The sequence below is a fragment of the Neodiprion pinetum genome, chromosome 5 (assembly GCF_021155775.2).
Source record: "Neodiprion pinetum isolate iyNeoPine1 chromosome 5, iyNeoPine1.2, whole genome shotgun sequence".
Taxonomy (NCBI): domain Eukaryota; kingdom Metazoa; phylum Arthropoda; class Insecta; order Hymenoptera; family Diprionidae; genus Neodiprion; species Neodiprion pinetum.
In genome coordinates this window covers 21,657,173-21,673,708 of record NC_060236.1, presented here as the reverse complement: position 1 = coordinate 21,673,708, position 16,536 = coordinate 21,657,173, and the positions used below count along the sequence as shown (strand labels likewise).

The window sequence follows — 16,536 nt, the reverse complement described above, 5'->3', positions numbered from 1 at the left end:
CTGCACCTAGCTTGTCATATCATGAATCGCATTGAAAGATTTATTCGAGGAACGATCATTCGATAATGGGGGTATTTTTTAATCGGTGAACACTTTTTATACAGTTGAGAGGTTTGTTCAGATCGCTTCTATTCAATATGCACCTCGTCCAGTACTCATTACACGTGATATGATTCCTAACCTAAAATTATCACATTGTAAACTTAATCTAACACGTGTAAATAGGTAGTTACACATATCTGAGTAAGATTTGCAGGCGGGTCGATTAAGATCTCAGATCACGATTGATTGCCAAATAATAGTGTCGTATTCAGTGCAGAGCATGTACCAAAAGTGTCGAGTTCCGAAAGTGAGACTTCGGTCAATACACTCTATTCAGTTTATTTTGGTATCCAACACATGATTGATACAAAATGCCATTCGATCGGTTTCAGCATCATGCTTCGATGGAATACTTGCACACCTGTGAGAACACCTGCATCTGTTGGACTCTAACTGCGCTGTGCAGACGCAAGTCAAGGTCAGCTTCGACGCTTATTACCACTGATTATGTTCGCTGCCCAAAGCAGTGACAAAAATAATGAGTGCATGTCCACTGGACTCTCGGGATAGTTCAATTCTTGGTCTCATTAACATTCACCTGAATTTTTCAATTACGGCAGCTTCTCCAAACTCTGATACTGCATAGAGATGCTGAGTGAGATTGGATTAGGTTAGATTAAATTACTTTTTTTACCATTTATTCACTGGTTCATTCGCCTTGTCTATCAAGTCCCCGAATTTGTTTTATTAAAGATATAAATAGAACGTGGCTAAAAAGTGATCAGGGTCATCATCCAAACCGCGGTGCTGCTGATCTTTGGACACACGAAACTGATAAAAAGCTGATCGTTGAAAGTCACTGGGCGACGAGTCAGCGGCTCTTATCAATGTCCATGCCCTCCTCTCGATCCCTCTCTCACTCTTGCTTTTACCCAGCTATACATAGTCAGGCAGGTCAGATGTGCCTTGTCTTATCCTCGTTATCGGTGCCACATATGAGCACTCAAACAATCGCGTATCCGCACACATACGAAGGTTACGTAAATATGTGTCTGCTATGAAGTTCAATGACAGGTTCGCCGATACTCTTGCTCCCCAAATTTGGGTCATGGAAATTTTCAAGTGCACTGGGTCCAACGAAAATGGGACTCTAGATTCGCAGTGAGCACGAAGCTCACATGTCACAATACCCTGGACATTAGCGACCGTGAGCAGGGAACGACATCACAGTCATCGCAATGCAGTGTCGGCATAAAGAGTGAAGGAAGACTGATCATTGTACCACTCGGGGCGAATGGTGCTGGAGTTCTTTATCGGTGCTTGACTATAAATCGTGTTTAGAAGCAGTAGTCATCCCGGGATGGTGAAGTCGTGGATGATCGCAGTTGACGGGGCTGTTATACCTACACATCGACGGCCGGTGGATTGGACTTTGACTGGTCAAAGATTAGAGTCGCGTTGTATCGCGAGAGATGGTGGACAAGAAGAGGCATCAGACTCGACGACCGCCTCGACATAACGCAGATAAATCGTGCTCCTCACAACGCGAGCATCACTCGAAATTCACCCTTGGCTTAACGCGGCGCTCAGTCAAGACACGCCAACCCCAAACTAAACAATGGCGTTCAGGCTCGAGGAGGACCCCATTGGACCGGAAACGCAGGCACTTGCTCTCAGCGAACTCAGGGAGACTGAGGAGAACAAGAAGAATGGCATCGAAGCCCTCAGAAAGCTCCTTGAAGGTAGGTCTTCGCCATTTTTTCCCTTTTTTGTGAACCGCGAAGAGTTGATCCGTTCCATTTCTGAAAATCCATCGCTTCGATCAGAGTTGAATCAATCGATAACCGTTCCTGATTTTTATATGTTTAATCATTATTCACCCTGAAAAACCCTTCTGTTGACCATCGAAAACCTAAGATGTTGGAATTCGCGACGGGATCATTTCGTTTTCGTAACAATCAGACTGTACTGTAGTTGAAGTAGAATCGTCTCTACCTACCGGCAGATTCGGGACTTTGCTAGTAGATCATTCTCTACCCTGAAGAGTAACTTTGTGGTTTTGACAGAAAGTGGAAACTCCGGTAGACGTAAATGCGCGAGCATTCATTGAACCGGGTCTTCGGGTTCACGATCAAAATGACTTTCTTCTACTTTTTACTTTTATTCTTTTACTAATTAATTTATACCCTGAAGAAATGCACAACGATTCCAGAAAATGTTTGAGATTGGGGGGATCAATTTACAGTAATACGATCAGTTTTCTTTCAGCATGTACAAAACAGAATATGATCGGACGCGTTGGAATTGCGCAGGCAGCTTAGTTAAATTGTATACTAATAAAAGTTTCGCATTACCAGAAGCAATATTTTCGTGGTTCGTGAAATACGTATATTTGTTAGTGATTTCAGGCACAAGAAAAGGTGTACCTAAATTGTGAGCCGTGCACCGAGTTGACATTCACGGATTTTTGATAATCGAACTGCGCTGATAAGATAAATTAAAGAAGTGTGTAATAAGCATATCACGGAGTGGCTCTCCACGAACATACCCAAAGCGAATAATTGTGCATGTCGTATTTAAATCCGGTTGCATAATATCAGCACGAAATCCAGAGTCTTGCAATGTCGAAAACTCTAGTAATTGGGCTAGTCAGGAAAACAGCAATTCAGGCATAATTGATTGTTGACTTCATATGTGCTCAATTGAGTAACCCAATCATTGTTGGAAAGAGAAGGAAACGAGTGGACGAATAAAGTATGAATATCTATTCGGAGGTACAGCTTTCAAAAAGACTAAATATTCGAATACAGTCTGTTCGTGAAACGAATATTTCACCCTGAGAAGCCGCCGTACGGCTTGAGCGATAATAGCTGGCTGCAACGGAGCATCTACAGCGTTTAGGGTCAAACTTCAGAATAGATAAGCCGCGTTATCGTGTTTTCCCACCCCGTTCTAGTTTTCGATACGCAAACCTGTTTGAGGAATGAATGCAACTAAAAGAGCTGGATCCACTATCACCACGAACGCACAGTCTCTCGACTCCAAAACAGTTCGCGCCATTCTTTCTTTGTTGATCATCTTGGCAAAACCAGATAGACAATGGATTATGCTGAGCTCGGGAAAGAGAGAGAGAGAGAGAAAGAGGAAACAATCATCGTTGGAGTTCCTCAGCCTAATTTGGATCCGTTTTGATACACGCGAGGCACTTTGCGATGACTCGCAACACGATGGCTTACGAATGCTTCGCAAGGTCGATCGTCATGCGAACGGAATGCTTGGGTACGCGGAGCGGATGAAAGATGGGAAAAAAACGATGCTAAAAATTTAACTACTGCCAACGTGCACCGCATATTTATTCATAAGATTTTTCTCATTGTCAATGCGAGCTTGTGCGACAACTCCAAACTCCAAACATCTACCTACTGCACCTCTACACTGATACCGCAAAGCCAAATGAGCTTTGTACCGAGTTGCTGTAATCAGTCCGTGTCTCTCTTTCTCTGTTGCACAAACATCACGGACTATGTATCGAAGCGACAATGAAAGGCGCGATTGTGTGTCATACAATGTTTTTGCAGATCTATATCGCGGCAAATAAGTGTCACATAAACATAAACATTGCAGCTGGATCACATGTGACTACTGGATCAAACCGCTTCTCAAGCATATTTTTTCCAGTTACTCGTCTCACCATGTTCTTCTACTTCGTCTCTTTCCGCAGGTGACAAAACGTTATTTTTCAACACGGAGGACGATTTCCTTGTCATTTTTCTTCGACCGTGTAAATTTTACCCGGACAGCGCTTTCGCGCTAATGAAAAGAGTCGCCGAGTTCAAGGAGAAGAACGCCGCTCTTCTGGACAACCTGATGCCTCAGGACGAGAGGGCGGCCTTCATCGAGAGCAACGTCGTCAACGTTCTGAAGGGTCGGGACCACAAGGGCAGGCGAGTACTCCTCGTAAATGCCGGAAAGTCCTGGGACCCGTCCAAGGTCAGCGCCGATCAGTTGTTCAGAATCTTCTATCTCATCCACGAGGCCGCCATGCGAGAGCCCGAGACGCAGGTGAGATTTTTATGACCAAAAACTGAAAGGGGGAAGGGACCAGGATGACCTTCTCCTTCTCGCAAATGCTTAACCATTCTTCATCATTGTTATCCGTTACACGGCTTTACGATCTAGTCAAAGTACAGAAATTTATACAGTAAGGCTATTGATGGTAATCCGCTTGATGAGTGATGGGTGATCAACTATTGATTCTGAGCTTGCACCTTGCACCTCGATAAAACTACGTACGTCTGGACTCAATTCTGGTGTACAGTGGCGTGCAATTGTTATTATTATACGGACAATTCAGCCTTTTCATTTCATGAATTTTAGACATAAGAATATTGAAATTTGCGCAACGTAGAATACATTTGCAAGTTTTCTTTTTTTTTTTCTTAGACCCAACTTTGGTACACAATTATCGTTAACATCAAAATGTAATCTGTATCACAGTAATGGTAGAATTTCTGTCTTACCAATAAGCTCAACAAAACGTATTTCACACTTGTTCTACTCTCCTCAGAAATGATATCTCTTCAAAATTTGGCAAGTGATAATGACCTCTACTATCACTGCTATGAGGTCATTAAGAGAAATATAAATTATGTATATGAACCATATATTCACAGCAGATTTGCGCTCGCTTTCAAGTTTAAGTATATTATGCTGTTTGTATTTTTCATCGGTATCTAAACCTTCACTTACAATCAGTGACCACATACAAAAGCAATATCTTACTTACACAAAAGAGCGATAATTTATAAAACGACATGTACAGCCGAATTTTTTCGTAAGATAACAAACCAGTCGATGCAATGGACAGATTTTGTTTTAACGAATGCAAGTCGAAGTTCCGAGTGGCTTTAGTTTTGAATTTACACCGTTCGGTGTTTTCAATTTCCACCGTTTGATATTGTTACGATTCAAAATCTTGACTATACGGTGTTTCGGCCATTCGAAATTTTGACTATTGAGAATTCCGACTATTCGGTACGATACTTTCTCTGAACTTTCGCCATTAGGAATTTCGACCCGCACCTGAACCCCAATTTATTTCCTGGTCTTCTTCAGGTTCGAGGTGTTGTGGTGATAATGGACTTTGACGGGCTGACGATGAAACAGGTCTTGGCGTTGTCGCCGACGTTCAGCATGCGACTGCTCACCTTCATCCAGGACGCGATGCCGCTGCGTCTAAAGGAGGTCAGCCAAGTCGTAGCCGGCTGTTTTCCCCGAACCATCGGGGTCAACGGTCTCCATCCCACGTACTTGAGTCGCCGATGCAGGCTAAAGTCTCGAGTCCAATAGCCGTACCAAGTGCGGAGAGACGTTGTAAAGCGTAACTGACGGCGGTCCTTTTCCAGGTTCACATAGTCAAGCAACCGTTCATCTTCAACATGGTCTGGAAGATATTCACGCCGTTCATCCGGGAGAAGCTCAACTCCAGGATGTACTTCCACGGTAGCAAAATGGCCTCGCTTCACAAGCACCTCGACCCGAGTCACCTGCCAGAAAACTACGGTGGCAAGTTACCCGCCATTGACTACACATCCGCTGATTGGTACCCGGTTATTATCGAGAATGAGGATAAGGTGAAAGGTTGGTATCAAGCCACTCGTCGTTGAATCGTCAATGTCACGATCACCGAATTCGCAGCCGAAGTTAACGACCAGTTAGTCGTTAGCTCACTTCGTCCCAAACCTAAATATCACCATCAGTCGTCAACAAACTTTCAGACTCGTTGAATCTCCGATACGCGAGCTCCGATCATTCTCCAATTCTGCAAACAATAAGCATTTCAAGTTAGAGCATAGAAATATTGTGATGTTTTTAAATTTCGAACATTATTGGACTGTGATAGTTGGAATTTTACGAAGTTTTCTCGACTATTGTTGATAGTTGATGTCAGTTCAACGATTCAACTTACAATCTGACCGACAGCTTGACAGTTGTTTTTCCAGGACGTAGTTTAAGCTTTGGATTCTAATGTATATCACAGTATATATTCCACCGGTATATAAAATAATTTCCATCCATGTCACTGCGAGTTTCTTGGGCCATTGTTTGAAAAAATGCAACACTAGTGTCTTTGAATATTCAATATTTTCATCTTGTTACAATTCGTAGTTGAGTTCATTGCCTCGTGAGTCATGCAAAGGAAACTGTAAATGTCATTGAACCTAGTATTTGATTTCGCAATCAAACGTTTATTTACGCCCAGAGCCATGACGGATTCCGAGTAAGATTAGGACAAAGCTGTCAAATAAGCACTGTTTTAAATGCTTGACAAATATGCAAAATTTCCTCATAAACGTTTCGAGGTTTTCCGAGTTATGAATTAAAGGGTTTAATCTTGCGGTCAACCGAGGATTGTTATTTTTCCACATTATTTCTTTGGATTGCTTTTAACGAAGCTCTATTTTCTCTAAAATGTAAATATTACAATGCGATATTATCGTTTCGTGTCACGTCAGCCATGCAGCAACGGTGCTGCCGTAATCACTCATTTGATTATAGCCCCCACGACTATATCTATGTTTAGTAGCCTATGTATACATGTATTTCACAAAATGAACATCCTGCAATAACGGTTCAAACAAAGCGATACTCTAATCACGCCGTCCTGTTTACATAATTAGACGCGAACTCATTGGGTACCCTCGATTATAGTTTGTTTATTTAAGAAGAAAATAATTATACGGCTTCCTCTTTTTTGGAAATTCATTTCTTTTTTATTTTTCTTTCAGAATGGAACAGCTACGGTCTTCGAAAAAACTAATAGCGGGACCAAGAGACTGACAAATTTGTACCTTAAGTTGTAACGCACAATTTCAATCCAGTATAAAGTATCTCGATATATAATGATATGTTACACAGTACTTTTATACTTGTATTTAGGTGAATAATTAAATAGGCATACGCGAGCTAAAAAGAAATGTGGAAATTCGAAAATAAAATTTTTATTTCGCATCAGCTTATGCACGTGAAGGAAAAATGAAAACAAAATCGCGTGTGAATTTTTGTTATCGATTTTTCTATTTAGTCTAAAATTTTCGCGTTGATAGGTAATTGTTTTTAGTGAACTTTGGAATCAAAAATTGGTGACTGTATCCTGTACATGGCTAACACACTATTACAAAAATACTGTATTCACTGTAAAAAAACTTTTTTAAATGAAGCACAACAAAGCAATCATCTAATCAACTGGTTTCGGAATGAAACGTTGTAACATTTATATATATATATATATATATATATATATATTTTTTTTTTTTACTCTTAGATTTGAATTCTTTCAGAAAAATTCTCTTAATTTAAACCCCGATTATCAGCTATTGCTGTTGCCATGCTACTCATATTCGGTTTAGTCCAAAATACTCGACTTTTTGCTTGAAAGCTGTTCGTATTATTCTGTGGGTAATAATTCGCTGATGGGTAACTTGGATTTGGTAAACAACAGTTGGCTCCATCCACCTTCTAATTTTAGTATAGCATATTAGTTTGTCCTCGCTGTCGCTGAAAATTATATTTGTACTGACTTCCGTTATTTTGATAATTAATTCCTTTCACCTTTAAATACGATTGTTCTTTATTATTCGATTGAAAATTTTGTCGCTTTTCTCTGTCTCTTTCTTCTTGGGCTGAATCTACTTAACGGAGTGCAATTTCAACTACATTGTTGTCTGAGAAATTTATCGTTACTAAAATTTCTTACACTTCTATTGGTATTTATTGAATTATACTACAGTTCATCTCACATTCAGTTAATTTGGGTGCAAAATATTGCGCCTACTTCGTTTATTTCAAGTAATAAGTCTGCAAACTATGTTCATGCGCTCTATATCTACGCGACGACCACCGACTTTTTTCTCATATTCTAATCGCATTTGAACAATATTTTTTCAAGAAAAATTCTTTAAATTATGTATATGTTTCAAATCGCATTCTTCTACTATCTAACCATATTTTCGCTCTTCCCTCGAATGCTCCATGTATTTTTTTTTCTCATTGTATTTAATTCTCTAGGATTTGCATTATCGTCACCGGAAAATTTTGGTACCTTAATTTCTACATTAATTGAATGTAATTGATTTATCAAACCTCCCAAAATTCTGCCATCCTCCTCCACCTGTCTCGGTTCTAACTCCCTTGATATTAAACGGTTTGTTATTTGAGGTTGCCGCTAATTCTCCAATTCCAGTTTTTTCAATTCTGTCAACAAGTTCTCCCGTGACCTCACTCTCGTAACCTTTGCTCTAGTTCCGCTCTATGTTTTGCTACCTTTTGCTCCTCCAGTTTTAAATCTCCTCCTTTCCTCAGCTACTCGATCACTCGTCCGCGAAATCAACCGTGAATCATTTTCAGTTCTTTCGTCATTTACTGAGTATGCCATGATTACGTATTTGATCTGTCGTCCACTTCTCGTAACTTTTGGCCTATCGAGTGGATTTATTGTTAATTTTGGCATACAGTAAAATTTTTAAAGTGTGTAAAGTTAAAACTGGATATGCGAATGGTTTTTCATCAAATTAAATCGCATATATTCACGTATCTTTGGCATACGTCCCCGTCACGTGACACTTGACAGACACTATGAGTCAAATTCCCTTTAGTACAACGCTAATTGCGAATCCTTGATCAGAGCGTGCTGCAAAGAATAACTTCATCGATAACAACAGTACAGAGTACCGCCGTGAACGGATAGCAGTAATTAATTCCAGCCGAAGAGGGCATTTATACAATGAGAGCGTCGAGGTGGAAACTTAAAGCGGTGGGGAGTAGCTTTCTAGAGCGATGTCAGTGCCCCGCGAGATTCCTGCGACAAACGCTGTAGTGATCGAGGAAGTCAGTCCTCCGCAAGACACTCGCCGACGACAAGTGCATTTACACCGTTCGTGGAATTATTTTATCCGCGATTGGAATCGGCATCGAATCGGTTGGAATTATCTTCGGGAAAATCAGATTCTCGGGAGACGATCGTCGGTTTGAATTTCCCGCTTTTGTTGATCGCGAAGCCGTTCATCGTTACCGATTTCTGAAAATCGACAACCGATCTTAGAGCTTATCTCTTCCGATCTATCTGTAGAATCATGTCCAAAATAATTGAGACCAGTTTGGCCCCCGGCGGCCAAGAGGCGCTCACCCAGAGACTTCAGACTACACCGACTCTTAAAATCGGATCGGTTGAGCTCCGCTTTGAACCCGAAGGACTCGACGAGTTTTACGAAAATAAGGCCAGGGAGGAACTCAGGGAAACCGACGATGTCGTTGCTCAGGGACTTGAAGGTCTCAGGGAACTTCTCAAAGGTTTGTTTCAACCGATTTCTACACTTAATCCCAACCCTGACAATTTTTTCCCCGGGTTTTCTCCTCCGTGAGATTTTATTTGACGCTTTTGTTTATCGAAATTTATTTTTCCAATGCTTCTCAAGCATAGAGGAATGTAAAAAATCGGCTTGGACCGTTTCAGAAATTTCGCGGAATGTCAATTTTTTAAGTACACTTACGAAAGATTAGAGATTCAAATTATTTCTGGCTCGAAAAGGTGCAAAACTTCTTTGAATTCTCTTGTCGAAATTATTGAGAGAAAAAAATTCGTTGAATTTACTGACATGTAAATCGTGATCAATTTGTTTGAAAATAAACCATAGATTGTGAGGTGCCAGTGACGTATCGTTATTATCGATACGTAATGGTTTAAGGGGGGGGGGGGGGGGGGGTAAGGTTTTGCACTTTCGAAAAATTGAATTTTTTTTTGTCTTATCTTATTGTTAAACATTTCAAGAATATATTCCCAAAATTTTAAGTCGATCTGAGCAAAACTCTTGAAGGTATTGTCTAGTTAGTCTTCTGCCCTGTAACACTATAGCTCTGACAGCTGGTATACAGCTTATTCACTTCTATCGTTCTGGTCCATTATCCTGTTTCGAGAATATTTTATTTAATAAAGACAGGTAAGTAAAGCCATAAAGACATATTTTATATTTGTATGTATACTATACACTGTACAATATTTTTAAACGAGAGACGAGCGTCAGTTTATCGTTGTACGTGCGATCGTGCGCTTGTGACTTTTTCTCAAAACTACTTTTTCAAAGGCCGTGTTCACTGCCATTTGAAAACTACTTGACCGAATCATTTCAAACTTGGTACACATTTTCTACATATAAAATACCTCCCCCCAACGTTTGGTTAAAATTTTTTTTTTTACATCAAGGGGGTTTCCCACCCACAAAATGGCGGAATTTTTCGTGAAAAATAGCAGTTTACACTTTAGATGGCCACCAAAAATTTTTGAATGAAAAAAAAAAATAATCAAAGAACGTTGGGGGGAGGATTTGATGATACTTTGACAAAATTTTAATGGTTTTTGATATCAGATAATTTCCGACCGAGATGTAGCGAACACCGCAAATTGTTTGTTTTCTGAAACGTTCTGGGGCAAGCTCTGTCACCGGCTTGTTTTTCAATATTTCCGCATGAAAAAATTACAGAATATTGTTAAAAGTATACTTAATAATGTACAAATGGTTTGACTAAATTTGCTCAATTCATACTGTTAAAAAAAATTCACAAAAAAAGTGGTTTTTTTTTACGCTGAAAACCTTACCCCCCCCCCCCCCCCCCCCCCCCCCCCCCTTAAGTGTTAGGATATAAAAGAAAGTTCATTACCTGAGTTTGTAAGCCAACGACATCAAATGTAAATTATATTTCCGGATTCTCTTTAATTGAAGCATGCCATTAATTTTGATTCTTTATTCTGTATGTTTCTTTTTTTTCTACTTCTATTTTTCGAGGCTGCGATTTCGTAGTTCAAGAAATTTATGCCACCAAATTTTTCGTTTTTTTTTTCTCGGTTTCTTGATATTTGAAGTTAAAGTAGGACACTCTTTTTCGTATTCTAACGGTACTGTCCGTTTCTTTTAATTTCTTGGACTTCACGCATTCTCTTCACGTTATTTAGTAGCATCGATTCATATCCGAAATTGTTTGACCATTGGTCTTGACTTTTTTGCATGTAAAAACGGTCCGCAAAATAAAATTCACTGTAAGACAGATGATTTGGAGAATCAGCTGCTACAATTGCACATATAGTGCATGTATAATATATGTGCATACACAATGGTCAAGCTTCGGAACGGACGAATTTTTTTACACATAAATATGTATAACCTTACGAGTCAGCTTGAACGATCGGAATCAGCCGTCCGATTTGAGGCGATACCTCAAAACCTTGTAACTACAGCTCCAAGATACACGAAGAAAGTTTTTATTTCACATTTGTTCGTTTCTCTACATGATCTCTAATATTTAATAGATTTGCAGATATTATTACAGAATAGTCGAAATTTTTAATACGATATAATTATCGTCATATTATTAGAATTATTTTTTACACAAGTTCAAATTATTTAAAACTAATCCTTGTTCGTTAAAATTATGATCGATCGTTGGATTGTAATGAAAAATCGTTAGAACTGGATTCGTCGTGTTTTTATTTTTGTCTCACATTCATTTTTTATGTGTAGAAAAATTTTTTTTCGACCTTCTCTTGGTTCCCCCAACACCAAATTCGGTCCGCACTGTGCGCAAAAGCTCAGTCAGCGAAATTGAGTTAGTCGTCTTGATCCCTGCGACCCGGTGAGAGAATTGGACGTTTTGACAAAAGACACGACACGATGACCGGCGGGGATACCAATTTTAAATACGAATGTACAACTTTAGCTGTGACTCGCTGTTAGGTTCGGGTATTCATGTGTTGGTAACCCAAATTGCACGTATAATATAATTACATGCATATGTGTAATGTGTAATGTATAATGTATACAATTAGACCAAATTGCCCATTGCATACGTATGTGTGCATTTATTACATAGATGCGGTAGAAAGTGTTATCGCTTGTAAGCACACGTGGAGCAATAGTTTGCTCTTTGTTTTTCCTTTGCTCGCTTGTAACGCGAGTTTAAAAGGAGAACAGGAATGAACGAGAAAGAAATAAACAGAAATTTGAATCCAAAGGAAAGGAGAATATCTTACTATCCGTTCTGGGATTAGCAAAATGTACTACTAAAGAGACAGAAACGAGAAAAAATCCAAAATTGGTAAAAAGTGTAGAGATTCTAAGAAAAAAAAAATTCCTGCCTCGGTGTTCGAAAAAGTTTTTCTTCAGCATTTGTAGAAGGAAGAAAAACGAAGTCGGATAAGACGAGACAAAAGTAATTTAAATTTAATTAATTAATTAATTTAATTAAAATAAAAATTGCAAGTTGAAAAGCTAAAGGAAATTTTTCTGTCAGATTGTTGACGTCAATTGATTATTGGCAAAAGAAAGAAACTTCTGAAACATGTGAAATAATAACCTTCACTGCGGTTTTGCAGTTGTTTTGAACCGCAGCATTTGACTTGTTATTCTTTATTCGCAGGTGAAACGGACCTGATTGTACCAGCCGAATCTGATGAATATTTGTACAGATTTCTAAGACCTTGTAAATGGTATCCGGAAAGCACTTTCGAACTGGTGAGTACTTTGAACAAACCTAATGACACTAATATAGCGATTGTAACTGACGTCGATAAATATAGTCGAAAAATAATCGTATATCGACATTTGGAACCTTTTCATTGATCGTTTTTCTATTACTTTCACTTCGTGAAAATCGAAGAATTGATGAAAATTCGTGAGCATAAAAACGACACACGATCTTCCCGATTTCTTACGAGTTGTGATGATAACGTTGCGAATACCGTTCTAATGATATCAGTATGTCCCAATAATAGAATATTGAAATTTGTTTCGCGCAAGTTAGTACTTTATGCATGAACCGTTGGTAAATGAAAAGAGCAAATAGCATCGTTAACGACGATGAATAGAACTGCTTGGATTACTGAAGAAGAACTTTCCAGGAAGGCTGCGCAAGAATTGCGAAATATTTAGAAGTTATCCGTCCCGTCGGGCATTTCCACTGGCGTGGGTACGATTGCGTTTGTTCTCATGATAGGTTATGATTCTCTGGGCGAGAAAACGGCAGCTTTCACCACTGAATCACATCGTAACGACCTTCTCCTTCTGACGAGGGAAACTCCCAATTTGGCGGCCGATGCAAGTGCGTCGATTACCGGTTTCACCGTTTATGCGATGCGGTTACGCGTGTTTTGTTTTCCTCGGTAAACAATGAAACGCTTTGAGTAACTCTGTTTTGACTAGTTTGGGAAATACCGATTATTATTGCCACGTTGACGAACATTGCGGTATTTTTGTGCCGATGATCGGTATATTTAGCGAAACGAAAATCGATTTGAAACCTGAATGGAAAATTGTTAATCGTGTATTAATAAATCGTTCCGATCATTCATTGGCCTTGAACAATAAGTAGTTTTTCTACACAGCCGATTTTTCGACCGATCCGTAAAATCTGCAGTTACCGATTGTCGATCTTTTTGTTTTATTATTTTTAAAATATCTGGGAAAAAGAAAAATGTATCTTCGAATCACAGTAATTACCGATCTGATTGGAAAAATCGCGAAAAATTGCAAGCGTCGTTTTTCTTTGAATAGTTGACTGTTATTTATTACCTATATCAATAAATCGAATTCCTCACAACCTTACATTAATTATCTAAATTTTCAGGAAAATGCGAAAATTCTAAATCATCGGTTGATAACAGTGTGATAAAAATTGCAGATGAAGCATTTCTACGGATTTCGCAAAACACATCCTCACATATGCGACGGTTTGGTGCCCAGCAACCAGCGGAAGATCCTAGAATCCGGCATCATCACCCCTCTTCCTCGGAGGTGTGGCGACGGTGTAAGACTAATGCTAATCGAGGGTGGCAAGAGGTGGAAACCCAGGGAAATCACCCTCGACGAAGTACTCAAGGGGATCATGCTCACCCTCGAGGCAGCGATGGCGGAGCCGATAACCCAGGTATTATTGTCGCTCACAAGTGTTGGGGAAGCAAAGAAGAAAAGATTACTGTAATTCGTAATCATGATAGCATTATACAAGCGACAGGATGAAGTTGAGAAATAATTTGACAATTATTGTCAAACTGGTATTATTTCATGATTATCTTTTCATAACTTCGCCATATTTAGTGTACAAATTTTGAGGAGTTTCATTCCGCAGAAAATATGAGCTTGAGAACAACGACTGTAAAGTAAAAGAATCCGAATTAGATGTGTGTTCGAGCTCACAGAAGTGTCTGAAAGAAATACAAAAAAAAAAAAAAAAACGAATGCCAAATTGATACCAGACAATAGGAAAAAAAATGTTCAATCGCAATGTAAACCAGAGAATTGTAATTTTATACCCGTTGCAACAGATTTACTATTCAAGCTGATAATTTATACGTTGACCTTTTTCTAATGTTGAATTGTATATTTTCAGGTTTGCGGAGTGCAAGTGATAATTGACATGGCTGGACTCTCCTTTTCGCACGTGACTCACTTCACCACGAGTTTTGCCAGGACACTTCTTGAGTGGGTACAGCGTTGCCTACCCTGTCGCCTGAAGGGTGTTCACGTGATAAATCAACCCTATGTGTTCAACGTGGTCTTTGCATTCTTCAAACCCTTCTTGCAGGTAAATTTACAGTAATTCCAAACAGGGCAATTTTCTCGCTAGTGGTTCAGATATTTATTGATCTGAAGATTTTTGCCGTTTTCGATGGATTTTCACGATTGTAAATGAAAATCCGAAGGTCAACGATGTAAGGAAATGAGCTAAGGAAGAGGTGAAATGGAAAACTGGGTTAAAAAATTCGTCCACCTTTATTCATCTTTCCGTCACTTCTCCGTCGCTGGTCAATTTTCGAACTTTCATTTCTTTATAAAAAATTACGCAACAAAAATAGTTCAAGGAATAATAATTGGAAGGTGGGGGGGGGGGGGGGGGGGGAGCAAAGGGTGAATCGTTTTGTTAAATGAAAAAAATTGTTGAGAATCGTACTGAAAACAATAACAATTATAGACCATTGAATTGCAAACTTCATTCGAATCGATAATCGTCATTCATTGCCATAAATTTTATTTCCTGGCTACTGAGCGTTGCACAAAAATAACGCCATGACAATGACAGTGACGAAAAGACAAGTCATCGGGTGATTTAAAATTAATCCATGCGTTCGTGCCAGCTCTAGAATTACGTAAACAATGACGAGCGCGTGTAATGTCGGCGTGTAATGAATATCAATCTATAGATTACACTGCAGTAGGTACACATTATGTATGTACTGGACATCATGTAGGCAGGTTAATCTGCGAATAAATCAGTACACATATACGAATACATCCCACATTTGTTTGCACAGAAGTCACGCAGGATCGATTTCGTAACGCATTTAATATGATACCTAATACGTAGAATCAGTTGTTCGACTTTTGTTTTCATTTTGTCTTATTTTCCTTTTGATCCGCGAGATTCAGTAATTCGTTAAAATCGGTTGGAAAATATTACTCGAAATTTTACGCAACGATCCGTTTGTCTGCTTGTTCTGTCCAGTTCTTGATTTCAATCTTATTTCTTCGTATTTTCAGGAAAAACTCCGGCAAAGGATACACTTCCATGGTACCGATAGAAACAGTCTTCTCGAACATATCGACGCGAAAGCTTTGCCCGATCGGTACGGCGGTGACTTACAAATTCCCAATGAACCAATCGGTACGGAGCTTTGGAGTTACTTCTGCACTTTCGAAGAAGATTTTGAAGGTTATTATATATTCTAACGATGAATCGTTATTTTACGTACATTTTTATAATTTTTTCTTTCCTTACGATCTGCCGAGTTTTTATTTATTTATTTATTTATATTCAAATCTCGCAGCCTGATACCATCGATCAATAACTTCGGATCAAAGTATTTATTTGATCTTTCTTGCTCTCGTATTTTGTACTCTTTTTGGTATCGTCGTTATTGTCGTACAATAATTACTCGTATTTCAGAATCTAACAAGTACGGATATAAATCCGTGTGATGAGAAGGAAAATGTTTCCACTCCAATCATGGTGGAAGAGAACTAAGCGGTCAAAGAAGACGTCAAAAAATCGTGCATGCACGATGTATGAAAATATCGGACAGACGATGAATGTGTTACGATTTTTTAAAGCTGTTTTGAAACTATAAAATCGTCTATTTCTAAGCTCTTTTGTTATTATTTATATATTACGTCGGGTATGTTTTTCTGTTTTGAACATTCCTACGTCTCTCAAGTTTGGTTAATGAAATGGATCGCATTGAACAAATTTTCGATGTAACAGACGAAGTATGTTTTATAAAAATAATTAATGCATCGCAGTGAATAGTCCACGTGATAAATTTGCGATTATATAATTATCCTTAAATTTGATCAAAAAATTGAATGAATAAAATATATGATATCGGACGAATTTGATAGCCAACCGTTTGATTAATTTATCGGGTTTTTCAAGTATACAGGTACGGATAATTGA

The 16,536-nt window shown here is 38.9% G+C and overlaps 2 protein-coding genes across 3 annotated transcripts; both read left to right on the top strand.

The window, feature by feature from the left end:
- Positions 1–1,263: 1,263 nt before the first annotated feature.
- LOC124219641 (retinaldehyde-binding protein 1) lies at positions 1,264–7,630 on the top strand. Its single transcript, XM_046627503.2, has 5 exons — positions 1,264–1,784; positions 3,764–4,104; positions 5,158–5,286; positions 5,448–5,682; positions 6,831–7,630. Exons 1-5 carry the CDS (start codon positions 1,661–1,663, stop codon positions 6,860–6,862), a joined length of 861 nt encoding a protein of 286 aa, XP_046483459.1. The 5' UTR covers positions 1,264–1,660; the 3' UTR covers positions 6,863–7,630.
- A 1,239-nt stretch (positions 7,631–8,869) lies between these two features.
- Positions 8,870–16,226, top strand: LOC124219639 (alpha-tocopherol transfer protein-like). 2 transcript variants are annotated; one of them, XM_046627499.2, is made up of 6 exons: positions 8,883–9,390; positions 12,508–12,602; positions 13,768–14,013; positions 14,476–14,670; positions 15,624–15,795; positions 16,030–16,226. In XM_046627499.2, exons 1-6 carry the CDS (start codon positions 9,174–9,176, stop codon positions 16,059–16,061), a joined length of 957 nt encoding a protein of 318 aa, XP_046483455.1. In that variant the 5' UTR covers positions 8,883–9,173; the 3' UTR covers positions 16,062–16,226. The 2 variants fall into 2 exon arrangements, with proteins under 2 accessions (XP_046483456.1, XP_046483455.1); XM_046627500.2 differs by lacking the exon at positions 15,624–15,795 and having other exon boundaries at positions 8,870–9,390.
- Positions 16,227–16,536: the final 310 nt, after the last annotated feature.

Excerpts from the sequence above, each read along its gene's own strand:
- LOC124219639 (XM_046627499.2), top strand. The coding sequence starts at position 9,174 with ATGTCCAAAATAATTGAGACCAGTTTGGCCCCCGGCGGCCAAGAGGCG. Across the intron at positions 14,014-14,475 it reads TGGCGGAGCCGATAACCCAG|GTTTGCGGAGTGCAAGTGAT; the intron begins GTATTATTGTCG and ends GTATATTTTCAG. Across the intron at positions 15,796-16,029 it reads TTTCGAAGAAGATTTTGAAG|AATCTAACAAGTACGGATAT; the intron begins GTTATTATATAT and ends CTCGTATTTCAG.
- LOC124219641 (XM_046627503.2), top strand. The coding sequence starts at position 1,661 with ATGGCGTTCAGGCTCGAGGAGGACCCCATTGGACCGGAAACGCAGGCA. Across the intron at positions 1,785-3,763 it reads CCTCAGAAAGCTCCTTGAAG|GTGACAAAACGTTATTTTTC; the intron begins GTAGGTCTTCGC and ends CTCTTTCCGCAG. Across the intron at positions 5,287-5,447 it reads TGCCGCTGCGTCTAAAGGAG|GTTCACATAGTCAAGCAACC; the intron begins GTCAGCCAAGTC and ends GTCCTTTTCCAG.